Source organism: Sus scrofa, chromosome 14, assembly GCF_054392235.1.
Source record: "Sus scrofa isolate SSC_HxYL_T2T_F1_AM1 chromosome 14, Sscrofa_HxYL_maternal_Yorkshire_Landrace_v2.0, whole genome shotgun sequence".
Taxonomy (NCBI): domain Eukaryota; kingdom Metazoa; phylum Chordata; class Mammalia; order Artiodactyla; family Suidae; genus Sus; species Sus scrofa.
The window spans coordinates 122,071,427-122,084,840 of NC_139396.1; the positions used below are offsets into that span (position 1 = coordinate 122,071,427).

General features: G+C 36.2%; 1 protein-coding gene across 4 annotated transcripts in view; it reads right to left on the bottom strand.

Annotated features, from left to right (window-relative positions):
- ATAD1 (ATPase family AAA domain containing 1) overlaps positions 1-13,414 on the bottom strand; it is a 71,218-nt gene that overhangs the window by 57,151 nt on the left and 653 nt on the right. Inside the window, exons 1-4 of one of the 4 annotated variants that reach the window (XM_001927977.5) lie at positions 13,330-13,392; positions 9,980-10,154; positions 2,492-2,590; positions 194-314 (exon numbers count right to left, since the gene is read on the bottom strand). In XM_001927977.5, coding sequence (XP_001928012.1) covers positions 194-314; positions 2,492-2,590; positions 9,980-10,141 — 382 coding nt within the window. In that variant the 5' untranslated portion in view covers positions 10,142-10,154; positions 13,330-13,392. Of the gene's footprint in view, positions 1-193; positions 315-2,491; positions 2,591-9,979; positions 10,155-12,837; positions 13,393-13,414 lie in introns of those variants that run through there. The other 3 variants (XM_013983524.3, XM_084996701.1, XM_005671257.4) reach the window with 3 other exon arrangements.

Genomic DNA, 13,414 nt, shown 5'->3' on the forward strand with positions numbered 1-13,414 from the left:
GGGCAAAGATTTATCTAAACTTGGAAAGCTGAAGAATGAGCAATCATTTTAAAATTATTATTTATAAAACAGTTCACTGGCTCTCAGCTACCTCTTGAAAATCCAACTTTAAAAACACCAGTACTATAATGGTAGAAAGTTTCAATGTTTTCCAGATTTTTAATGCTTTAGCAAATATAAACTTTTACCAAACCTTTTGGAGGCTGCAGAAGCCTGGAATTTTCAAACAAATGCTTCTTTTTGATGGGTAAGATGACTGTGTCTTTCAGATCCGTAATGACATCATCTAAACCTGCTATATCACTCCAAGTAACCTGGTAAAAGGTAAGGTTAGCATGAATTTTTACAACTAAAGTATATCTACTGAAGTAAACAAAACAAAACAAAAACCCTCTCCATATGGCAAGCTTTACTCTGATAATGATGCATAAATAATAAAAGTTTACAATGATATATTACTGAAAGTCCTTTTGAGCAATATTGACATTATTAAACCACTAAAACTGCAAAAAGGAATTTAATAGTAAACTACCTATTTAAAAAAAAAAAAAGAAAAAGCTCCAGGTCTGGCACTCAAAACTCCGTAGGGATTTAGTAAGCTGAATTCATTCCCCTAAGAAGAGCAAATACTCTGCCAAGAAGACTTGAGAACCAGCTCAGACAGATAATTCAGCACCAGCTGATGGAGAGGACCTCACTAGGAGTGTGTCTACTTCAGACATGAAGTTGTTAAACATAACAGGAATTAATTTAGAAATAAGGCCTATACCCATGAAACTGGACCTCTGAATTTTATTAATAAAAGTAAATTGTTAAAACTTAGGTATTTTGTCTTTATAAAAAGTAAATGGGGAATTCCTGTCGTGGCACAGTGGTTAACGAATCCGACTAGGAACCATGAGGTTGTGGGTTCGATCCCTGGCCTTGCTCAGTGGGTTAACGATCCGGCATTGCCGTGAGCTGTGGTGTGGGTCGCAGACTCGGCTCGGATCTTGCGTTGCTGTGGCTCTGGCGTAGGCTGGTGGCTACGGCTCTGATTGGACCCCTAGCCTGGGAACCTCCATATGCAGCGGGAGGCGGCCCAAGAAATGGCAAAATGATAAAAAAAAAAAAAAAAAAAGTAAACGGGGGGGGGGGTAAATAGGGGCTATGTTTTCAAAATAGACAAAATAGCTTCTAAATTTTAAAGCCTTCTGATTCAAAAATTTTAGGAGGGTGATGGTGGAATAAACTAATTGAAAAAAGACCTAAAAAACAAACAAACAAAAACAACCTAGCTTGAATCTGGCAGAATAAAAGGCTGGGTGTGGGACTGATCACAATGAGTATATACAATAGATTTATTTATTTTACTTTCCACATTAAAAAAAAAAGGGAAAAAAATCACATCCAGATCTGAAAAAAATCATCCTTTACTTCCACTGCAGCCATAACAAAGAATTGAATTCATTTTGAGTGGAGGATTAATTCTCTAAGGGCATGTATGTCTCTGTGCACATAGATACTAATAGACATAGATTTTTCTTTTCTAAATTTGGAGACAAGGATATTATATTTCATTCTTTTTATTTATACCTATGGTCACAAAATATTCACACAGATTTTAGCATTTATAAATTATGGTAATCTGATGCTCAAATAATCCTTTAGAAGATGGAAGAGAAGGTATTATTACTTCATCCCATCATCCCTGATAACACACGAGGGAACTGAAACTCAAAGAGGAAATAATTTGCCAAGGCCATAAATGGAAAACTGGGATTCAGAATCTTGTGTTGTCCATCGTAACTTCTCATAAAAAAAAAAAATCTAGATTTGAACTCCAAATCAAATATCCACATGACAAAGTAGTAGTTTTATATGCCACAAAGGTGAATATATAGAAGTACAGCTTTAACTAAACAAAAGTATACAAAAAATTAACATAGCAGGCCTGAGAGTATTATCCTTAGAAAGCCCTGAAAGGTCTCTTGGCTGGAGTATAGGAACTTAGATTTTGGGAGAGGTCCTGCCATTTTTTCTAAGAGCAGCTCACTGTGCCTAAACTTTTTGTGCTAACAATATGGTTAATGGTGGGTATCTGTTTTCCTTATGGGAGTCTAGAATTCTGATAACATGTTAGGAAGATGGAGTCTATGTGATCAGACCCAAAACCCTGAGCCCTAAGTCTCTAATGAGTTTCTCTGGTGGAAAGCATCTGATGTGTTCTCACAACCTGTTGCTGGAAGAATTAAGTGCACTCTGTGTGACTTCATTGGGAGAAGACTCTTGGAAGCCTATGCCTGATTTCCTCCTGACTTTACCCTGGGCCCCTCTATCGTTGCTGATTTTGCCTTACATCCTTTTGTTGTAATAAATTACATCCATGAGTTATGACTACACTGAATCCTGTGATTCCTCCTAGAGAATCATCAAACCCGGTCGTAATCTTTGGGACCCGTGACACAAAATGCTGGACCAAAAAAAAATTAATAAGATTAAAGATACATACATGCATATTAAGAGGGTCTACTAGATGAGCAGCAATACTCATTTCATACTCTGAAAGCTTCACATTTTTCACACCAATTTGCTTCATTAATTTTTCTGCCTAGAAAGAAAAAAATAAACAGTCTCCTTCAGTTTGATATTCAGACACTGGCACTCCAAAACATGTATCCATGAAGTCGAAAGAGCAATGAACAGACATAGAAGAATTTTCCAGGGATTATCTACACAGCTTGATTTTATCCTTCCCCCTCTATGTCCTTAGGTAAAGAAAAGATTTGAAGGTCTACTCCACAGAAACCAGGGCAATTTAAACCAGCTCTTGGGAAATGAAAAAATAGGGTACATGATTAAAGAGATATATATAGGGCCCTGCAGTGCTCCAGTGAGACTCTAAGGTCCAACTTGATTTTTCTTTCCCCAGTAGGGTTATCATGGGGCAGAAGAAACCTCAAGATGAAAGACGGAGGAATTAAAGCTATCAAGAAATGGACAATTAAGAGTTTTTTCCCTTAAATTAACAGACTATCTGAAAACAAGTGCTTAACTTCCTTCAAATTATCCATGTATCTAACAACAGGTGTTCATACCTATCTAATTTCAAATTGCTCTGAGACTCTATCCTTTTTTAGAGTCAATTCTTGAGGCTAAGCAACCAGAGATAACAAAAATAATTTTGAATTAGAAGTATACTTGCATATATTTTTAGAGCTGGGTAAAAATTGGTCTTAAACCTATAAGCTCTAGCAATGTAACAAAGCTTTCAATTAAAATAAAAATGATAAAAATTTACTGAGTATGCCAAATATTATGACAAAATACTACAGATGGATTAACTCATTGAATCCTCAGAGTGATCCTATGAGATAGGTACAATTTTTTCCCAACACAGAAAAAGAAATGAAGCTTAGCTCAGGCTAAGTATTTGTCTTAGGTTAAAAGTTAGCAAATGGAGGAGGCAACATGCAAATCCTGGCAGTCCCAACTATAGAGCCTACACTCTAACCATCGCACATGTTACCTTGGTTTCCCCAATTATACGACAGGAGTCTGTGACCACCAAAGAGTCCTTAAAATCTATAGATGACACATTCAAATTTCTAGTAAGTTAACATTTTTAGAAATAAGGTACTCTGGTAAATCACATTTACCTAAATTTTTGTTGTTACATTTTCCTAAATACTTCTGATTATATATAGTCTTGCTGTTTGCTAAAAGTTTCGCAACTCTTAAAAATTCACATTACACAGCATTATAGCTATAGACTGGTTAAAAATTAGAATATGTTGATCATATCCTAGTAATATGGCATTTTTTAAAAACAGTTCTACGAACCACATCATTTCTCCTATTTAGCCACCTCTGTAAAATTACCCAATCAATGGATAAAGAAGCTTTTCCAGATTCTTTTATCTCTTTTCTACAAATATCCTCTCTTTCACAGACTTTAAATGTCAGCTATGAAAGGTTTCTTATTTTTTGTACCTAAAATAGCATTAATTTACTCTTCTTTTTCATTGTGCTTCTATAAATGTGAAGCCATACCACACATGTTCATTTTAGGCCATGCTCTAAAACAGTGGTTCTCAACCAGGGGTGATTTTGCCCCCTAGTAACATTTGCCAACATACGAAAATACTTTCAGTTGTCACAACTTGAGTGAGGGGAGAGGGTGCTAATAGTATCTAGCCAGCAGAGACAGGGATGCTGCTAAACAATTAAGAAAGCACAGGATAGCCTGCCCCCCTCACCCCCATTATCTAATCCAAAATGCCAATATTTTAGAAAACATGCTTTTTTCCCCCAATTAGCTATCTGCCCTTAAAATTTTACTCTAGGCGACAAATGCTTCTTGCTACCTTTATTTAAATCTGGAATTTCCTAAATGAAAATTATCAACTATGTTGTTTACAGAGATAGAAATGCTATTCTTGAGTTTACCTAGAATTTGTTCCCCATAATAGCAGTTCCATTTAACAATGTCTTCAGGTTGCATTAATAACATTGATAGAAAAGAGAAAAAAAAATGAACATTTATTGAGCACCTACCACATACCTGGGAACTATACTGAGTTCATTTTACAATTAACCCTTGAAACATGAGAAGTAGCTATTATTCTCATTTTTCACATGAAGAGCTCAAGGGTCAGAGAAATTAAAAGAATTGGCAAGATTACACAGGTAGGAATTAGCATTACCAGAGGTCAAACCCTGATGTTTCTAATTCTGAAACTCATGTTCTGCTGAAACACTAACATTTCTCATTTGGGAGAACAGAACATGGTTAACAAGCAAAAGAAAAGAAAGCACCCCCAAACACATATTGCCAATACCAAACTGTTTTCCAAGAATAAAATATCCAATTTTCACTGAGTCCTTTAACTGAGTCCCTATTTCTAAAATGTTTTACCTTTAACTGAGTCCCTATTCTAAAATGTTTTACCTAGAAAAACAAAATTATGATTAGACTACTTGAAAGATGGCTTATAGTCATGCATTATTTTATTGTTTACAGCTTAATAATAATTGCATTTTCTAGACACCAATGTTTGTTTGGTTTTTGAAGTGGACCTCTTCCACTCTGTGGAGGGCAAATGGTGGACTGGGGTTGAGAGGAGTAAGAGGTAGGAGGGAAAGTTTTTACATTATACTCATCTTTTTAACTGTTTCACAGAATTTTTAAAATTTTTTTCATGTTTTTTCTCCATGTGAAGTATTATTTAAAAAGTTAAGAAGTGGGGTAGGAAATTGTAAACTAATATCTTTCATAGAATAAGAAAGGAGGAAATGTAGTAAAGGTGCAGCAGAAAAGAAACATTTCATTTAAGTTCTAAAAGAGTTATAAAATTGGTTGTTCTTCTGGAAGAAAAGAATAATTTTAGAAAGTTAGAGATGGCCTAAAGAGAGTGAACAATGAACTATTTAAACGTCAATCAAAAATCTTTCACTGAGGTCAGAGCTAAAGTACTCCAATTTAAGTGTAGACAGAGGAAATCACCAATAAAGCTTTTAAAAATACATTTAAATAGGAAATAGCAAATAATTTGAAGAATCATTTTTATATATCAGGTGTAAGTATCACAAAGTTGAATTAAATTTTTTTTTTTTGGTCTTTTTAGGGCCACACCCATGGCATATGGGGCTTCCCAGGCTAGGGCTTCAATGCAAGCTATAGCCGCAGGCCTACACCACAGCCACAGCAACGCCAGATCTGAGCCGCCTTTGTGACCACAGTTTATGGCAATGCCGATCATTAACCCACTGAGAGAGGCCAGAGATCAAACCTGCATCCTCATGGATACTAGTCAGATTTGTTTCCACTGAGCCACGATGGGACCCCCTCCACAAACTTGCATTAAACCCCTTTCTAGACATGTGGAGACAATCATCTTCTCTTTTAGTGTTAGTGTCCTAACATCTTTCCTCTGACTTTACTGTGTGTATCCCAAAAGTTGCTGGATAAGATGGCTTTCTACTATGATGTTCTTCTGCTATGTTTGTGTATAAAAGACTATATAGCACTTTTTTTTAAGTTTCTTTCTTTTTGATTTTCTTTCCTCATCTCTTCCCTTGTCCACTCAGGCAACACTAACTGCTTATTCCTTACTGATTTCCTATCTCAATTTCCTTATTTACTTCAGCTTCTCAAGTCTTCTAAGATTCAGCTGCAGTAAAACAGTTTAAATATACTATTTACAGTAGCATCAAAAATATGCAATAACTGACAAGTCAGTATTACGAAACTATTAAAGGCTTAAGTTCAATTTAATGCTAGTTCAAAATTACCTAAAGACTTTGTTTTCTTCGTTGGAAATTGCTCTCTTCAAGTTTAATGATCTCAATAAAATTACTGACTGCTTTCTTCCATCACATTCCTCATGACCTCCTTTCTTCCTGGATCGTTTTATAACACAACATTTACAAACAATTTTCTTTTGCAACCTTCTTTTCTCTTGGTTTTGGTGACTTTACAGACACAAGTAATTTTCCAGATAGTGGGAGAGGATATAAGAAGGGGCTTTTTTTTTTTTTTTTTTTTTTTTTTTGGCTTTTCTTAGGGACACTCCTGCAGCATATGGAGGTTTCCAGGCTAGGGGTCTAATCGGAGCTGTAGCTGATGGCCTACACCGCAGCCACAGCTACTCAGGATCCAACCTGTGTCTGAAACCTACACCACAGCTCACGGCAAAGCCAGATCCTTAACCCACTGAGCAAGGTCAGGGATCGAACCCACAACCTCATGGTTCCTACTCGGATTCATTAACCACTTAGCCACGACGGGAACTCCAAGGGCTTTTAAAAATTATATTTAACACCCCACTAACTTCCCCAAAGTCTGGTGTTTCAGAATGTAGCCCTTCTAGTTGAAAATAACTGTCACAGTAAACCACTATTAGAGTCTGCAATATTTTGTAAACTTCAAGGTTTACAAAATGTTGGGGTGAGAGAGACTGGTACAAATAACTTACCTTGGTTTTATTCCTACTCCTCTGGCCATTGTTTTTTTTTAAGGTGCTTTAATTAAAACTGGATAGATAAAAAAGATATCCTTAGAACATACAGATGAGGTATAAAGAACCAGAGAGTAGGTGCTCAATGAATATTTATTATATGAATAAACTAAGGTCTTTAATCCTTGGAAGAGATTACTGTGTATGGAATCAAGTCAAATCAAATTTTATTCACTCTCATACAGAACCAACTATTTAAATATCATTTATGAAAAGCCCATCCTTTCTCCAATAATCTACAAGGCAAAATCAGTTATGTCATATATCAAGACTCCACATTATGCAAAGGATTGTTTCTGGAGTCTATTCTACTAAATTTGTCAAGCCATCCCTTCGCCAATAGCAAACTGCTTTAATAACTATCACTTTATCGTAAGTTTTGATATAAATCAAAGCAAATCCTTCCTCCCCCAAAACACACGTCTTATTTTTCAGGAGTGTCTTGCATATTCACAAATTTTCATTCCTCAATTTGAGTTTTAGAAAGAAAATACAACGAAGAAAAAAAATAAAAATTGCATTTTCCAACTGTGTTGGACATCCAGAAATACAGCTGACATTTGAATACTGATTTTATATCCAGCAGCTCTTAAGCTTTTATTAATCCTGATAGTTCACCTGCAGATTTTCTTTGGCTTTCGATGTAGATTATACTACCTATGAATGATTGTTTAGTTACTTTTTTTTTCTACCTCATCTTTTTTTTGATTTATGCATTAGTTAACAATCAGTAAAATGCTATACAGAATTGATAACAATAGGCTTCCTTTACTTACTCCTAATCATAAAGAAAATGCTTTCAATTTTTTACTATGAAGTATGTTTCCCATAGTAAATCATTCTATCACGTCAAAGCAATTATCTTCTATTCCTATTTTACTAAAAGCTTTTCTAAAAATCAAGAAGAAATATTCGAGGAGTTCCCATTGTGGTTCAGTGGTAATGAACCCTACTAGTATCCATGAGGATCCAGGTTCGATTCCTGGCATTGTTCAGGGGGTTAAGGAAGAGCATTGCCATGAGCTGTGTTGTGGGTCAAAGACGTGGCTCAGATCTGGCATTGCTGTGGGTGTGGCATAGGCCTGCAGCTGAAGCTCTGATTTGACTCCTAGCCTGGGAATTTCCATATGCCATAGGTGTGGCCCTAAAAAAGAAAAAAAAATAAATAAATGTTAATTTTAACAAAGGCCTTTGTACTGACTGATTATGATCATAGTTTTGTCCTCTTATCTGTTAATAGAGAATATTACATACATTTTTTTTCCCCTCAAATGAAGCCAGCCTCTAATTCCTGGGATAAATCAAAATGATCATAACATATTATCTTCTTCTTTTTGTCAGGCTTTTTAGGGCCACATATGTAGAATATGGACGTTCCCAGGCTAGGGGTTGAACCTGAGCTGCAGCCGCCAGCCTACACAACAGCAATGCGGGATCCAAGCCATGCCTGGGACCTACACCACAGCTCACAGCAAAACAAGATCCTTAAACCCAGACAGAGGCCTGGGATTGAACCCACATCCTCACGGATGCAAGTTGGGTTTGTTAACTGCTGAGCCACAATGGGAACTCCTATTATCTTTTTTAAACAGAGCTGAATTCAGCTTGCTGTGATTTATGTCAGAGAATGTTTTGCCTGTGTTCTCTTCTAGAAGTATTATGCTGTCATGTCTTGTTTAAGTCTTTAAGCCATTTCTAGGAGAACAGAAATAAAAGCAAAAACAGCAAATGGGACCTAAGCAAATTTACAAGGTAACAGAAATAAAAGCAAAAACTGCAAATGGGACCCAATCAAATTTACAAGGTTTTGCATAGCAAAGGAAACCATCAACAACAGGAAAAGATAACCTAGAGATTGAGAGAAAGTATTTGTAAACAGTGGAACTGACAAGGGCTTAATTTCCAAAATATACAAACAGTTCATACAACTCAGTAACAAAAAAAAAAAAAGAAAAAAAAATCCACTTGAAAAGTAGGCAGAAGATCTACATAAATATTTCTCTAAAGAATACATACAGATGGCCAATAAACACATGAAAAGATACAACATCACTAATTATTAGAAAAGTGCAAATCAAAACCACAACGAGTACTACCTCATACCTGTCAGAATGGTCACTATCAAAAAGTCTGTAGATAAATGGTGGAGCGTTGTGGAGAAAAGGGAACCCTCCTACACTGCTGGTGGGAATGTAAATTGATGCAAGCACTATGTAGAACAGTATGGAGGTTACTTAAAAAACTAAAAATGGAATTACTATATGATCCAGCAATCTTTACTCCTAGGCATACCTCTAGAGAAGACTCTAATTCAAAAAGATACATGCACTCCAAAGTTCATAGCAACACTATTTACATTAGCCAAGACATGAAAGCAAGCTAAGTGACCAATGACAGAGGAATGGATAAAGATGTGGTATGCATACAAAATGAAATACTACTCAGCCTTAAAAAAGAATGAAATAATGCCATTTACAGAAACATGGACAGACCTAAAGATTATCATACTACGTGAAATAGGTCAGACAGAGAAAGCTATCATATGTTAAATATCACTAACATGTGGCATCAAAAATATGATACACATGAACTTATTTGTAAAACAGAAATATTTCAAATGTCACACAAAGCAAAATGTATACCATTACTCAAGTTAAAATTTTTGTTTTGTCTGTTGAAAAATTTTACCTAGATTCTTTCATTTATAAGCTGGCAAAAATATTCTGATTAGGATATGCATAAAAAAATACTACAATATCATTATTCTTCATTTTTCTTCTGATAAGTTGCATACATAGTTATAGGATCTGAGAAACAAGTTATTTTTTAGGAATAATGAAATCAAAAATATTATATAAAAACACATTCTAAGTGGGTCTTATAAAATTTCTCACTAATTAGTAATTCTACTATATCCTTAGTTTCATGGAAAAATATTTGCTAGCTGCAAAAAAAGTGATCCTCAGACATTTTAATCATACCTGTTTCTGAGCTTCTACTTTTTGCTTTCTGGTTGGATCAATTGCATCTACCATCCATTTGATTGTAAAGTATGTTACTGCACCAAATATTGTCAAACGGAAAATTAAACCAACAACTTCATTCCGACTCAAGGGACGAGAAAAGGCTTCAGCATGTACCATCTTGATTGCTGACCTTAAAAAAAAAGAAAAAGAAATGTTACTAGGTAATACTTACATTCATTAAAACTGGGAGACTGATAGGTAGCATTAAACTAAGCAAGAAAAACCAGCTTCTAGTTAAATTCAACATTACCTACCTTAAAAAGTATTTAAGGAGAAATGGATTTTTAAAAGTTAATTAAACACATTTCAAACTGATATTTATTTATTAGAATTTTTAATGAACTTGTCTAAAAGCTCATATAATTTAAGTAGAGAGTAATTCTATTTGAAAAATGCAGCAAACATTTTAAAGCATTTACTCTTTTAAAGAGCTATTAAATAACTATTTCTGAGAATCCAGGAAAATAATGACTACAACACTAATCCAACTGAAAAGAGGCAGCCCAACATGAAATATTTTACTAATGTGATGATATACCAGGTAATTTTTGAGTTAAATTCAAACTGTGGACAGACTCACTTTTCCCTCACACTTACTTTTAAAGGCTGAAATTTATGCATGCTATTTTCTCAATTAACAGGTGACATTAAATTTTGGGAGCCATCTTAATTATTCCAACAACCTAGCTAAATATGAAAAAACAATCTTCAAAATGTTTAACTACAAGAATACAGCTCTCACCCAAGATAAAAGGAAAAAAAATGAGGAAACATGTCCATATGCGCTGCTACATGACCCACAGCCTGGCTTACAGGAGGTACGCACATACCTGTCAAAGGCCATGACACTCAGGAGAATAAGCTTGGGATGATGTAACCATCACATTTTGGGAGATAGAATCTCAGCTTCAAATAATGCCATTATACTCTCACTGCACAGGACTAAGCTAAGTGCTACGTGATATGGGGAAAAAAAGAAAGAATGTACATTTTGCACTCATGTGAAAAGGAATAAATCAGAATTTGTACGGATTGCTTAGGAACAAGAGAAAATTAGGTATTTCATAGATTAACATCTATGGTTGTTCCACCTCTAAAATTATTATTTCTATTTTCACTACTACCATTCAGTTAAAGATTCTCTTCAATCATGCCAACAGAACTGCTGCCAGACTTTTGAATATTTTCCAAAAGTCAAGAACTCCAAATTTCTGCAGTACTAGGAGCCATTCACTTCATAATAATATATTATTTAATTTAAACTTAACAAATAACTGAAAGCCTCCATTTTGGATGAAGAAATTTTGGGCTGAAATGATTCAATTCACAAAATAAAGCACTTATTGAGCATGGAGCATGTATACATAATGCCTCCTATATACTGGGTGTACAATAATGGCTAAGACACAATTACTTTACTCAAGGAATGCATAGTTCGGTTTTTAAAAATGAAACTAGAGGAGTTCCCCGTCGTGGCTCAGTAGTTAACGAAGCTGACTGGCATCCATGAGGACGCAGGTTTGATCCCTGGCCTCACTCAGTGGGCTGAGCATCTGGCACTGCGGTGAGCTGTGGTGTAGGTCGCAGACACAGCTCAGATTCGGCGTAGCTGTGGCCCTAGCATAGGCTGGCGGCTACAGCTCCAACTGGACCCCTAGCCTGGGAACCTCCATATGCCGCCGGTGTGGCCCTAAAAAGTGAGAAAGACCAAAAAGAAAAAAAAAGAAAGAAACGAGAAATACAACTCCCCCTCCCGCCAAAAAATGAAGCTAGAGAGAAGCCACCCAATTAAAATCTCTTATGTAACAAATCAAAGCGTGCTTTCTTCCATCAGCATGGCTTCCTAAAAATGGGTTAACAATATTCTTATAAAAAGTGAAAAACTGTCTTTCCAGCCTTTATTCCAATACAGTAAATTTGAAAATGCAGTTGTAATATGTGGTATCATTATGTGGGAATGTTATTCATAGATGAAAATAAACCAATTAGTAAAATAAAGGTTTACTAACTTTAACTAGTGATACAGGAATAAAAAGTTTTCATTTGAGTTAGTAGTGATAAAACTGCCATCTACTGGATGTTAACTGAACTACATGAACTAGTGCTCCTATGGGTACATTCAGGCCATCAAGAAAACGATTTTTTAAACCCATAAAAAAAAAAATTAAGACGCAAAACGTCTGTTGACTACATACTTTCCTACATTAACTATTAACTTCAATACAATACTCTGGACCTATAGCCACTTCTAAAATAGTCATCCTTCTTTTAAAATGACTTCAAAATCCTGAAATGAAACTGAAACTACTTGGAGGTTGTAACTGCATAAACTTCACTGTACACTTATCTATCATTCATAAAACATGGTATGCTTACAATGTAGGGCCGTTACAGTAATAACACCTACAGCAAAATAAAATAATAGAAGCTGCATGTGCGTAAAACAATAGAGACTATATTCCAATTTTGTATAAACATATAGATCAACAAATACACAAATTGCACATAAACATGGACGGTGTCATGTACAACTAAGAAATATGGCAAAACACTAATTCAGAGTTGTTAGGTAAATATGATACCAAACAGTTTCACTTTAAAGAATTCTCCATTTCAGGGTAAAAATCTTAAAAATCGTACCATCCCGACAATGAATAGTTTAGTGACAGTTTAAGAACCGAGAGTAGAGTATACTATAGCATTTCTCTAATTCACAGCAGTGTTTTACAAAGTTTTTCTTAAGCCCAGAAATCCCAGTTTCCCAGATACCAAGGCCCTATAAACTCAGCCTATGACAATGAAAGCCTGACAACCTTCACAAACAGGACAGGTTATTAGTTAACACCACCATCCTCTGCGAAAGCGTGTTCAGGCTTGAAGTAACATCTCCACTTTTGTACTAGGTAGTAGCAGTGCCTGCAGACAATCACACTCGGCTCATTCTGACCTCCTTTGCCCAGGACCACGGTTCTGAGGTCGTCCGGGACGACCTCATGCCCACGCAGGGTCCCGACTGCCTCCAGAGAGTCCCTGGAAATGTCCTAAGTAACTCTTGGGGGCAGTGCTAACGGAGACCTGAAGGCCTAGGCTGGGCCGGAAGCCAAAGCGAGGCCCGGGACGCCCTTGGAGGTTAATCTGCTGGATACCAAAGGTTGCAGGAAGCTGGCAGGCGGCACTAAGGTGGGGCATGGGAAGAAGACGAGGTGACCTTTCCAGCTGGGCTTCTTAGATCCGAGCTAGTTCCAAAAGTGCTCAGCCAGACCCTTTGCCTGTCCCACGACACCCCGCAAAAACCCGCTACTCACCCCCAGGATAGAAACAGCGGCCGCAGGAACCAGAGAGCCGCACACAGGAAGCAAAAGCCATCTGGGAAAGAACGCTTCCGGCGGC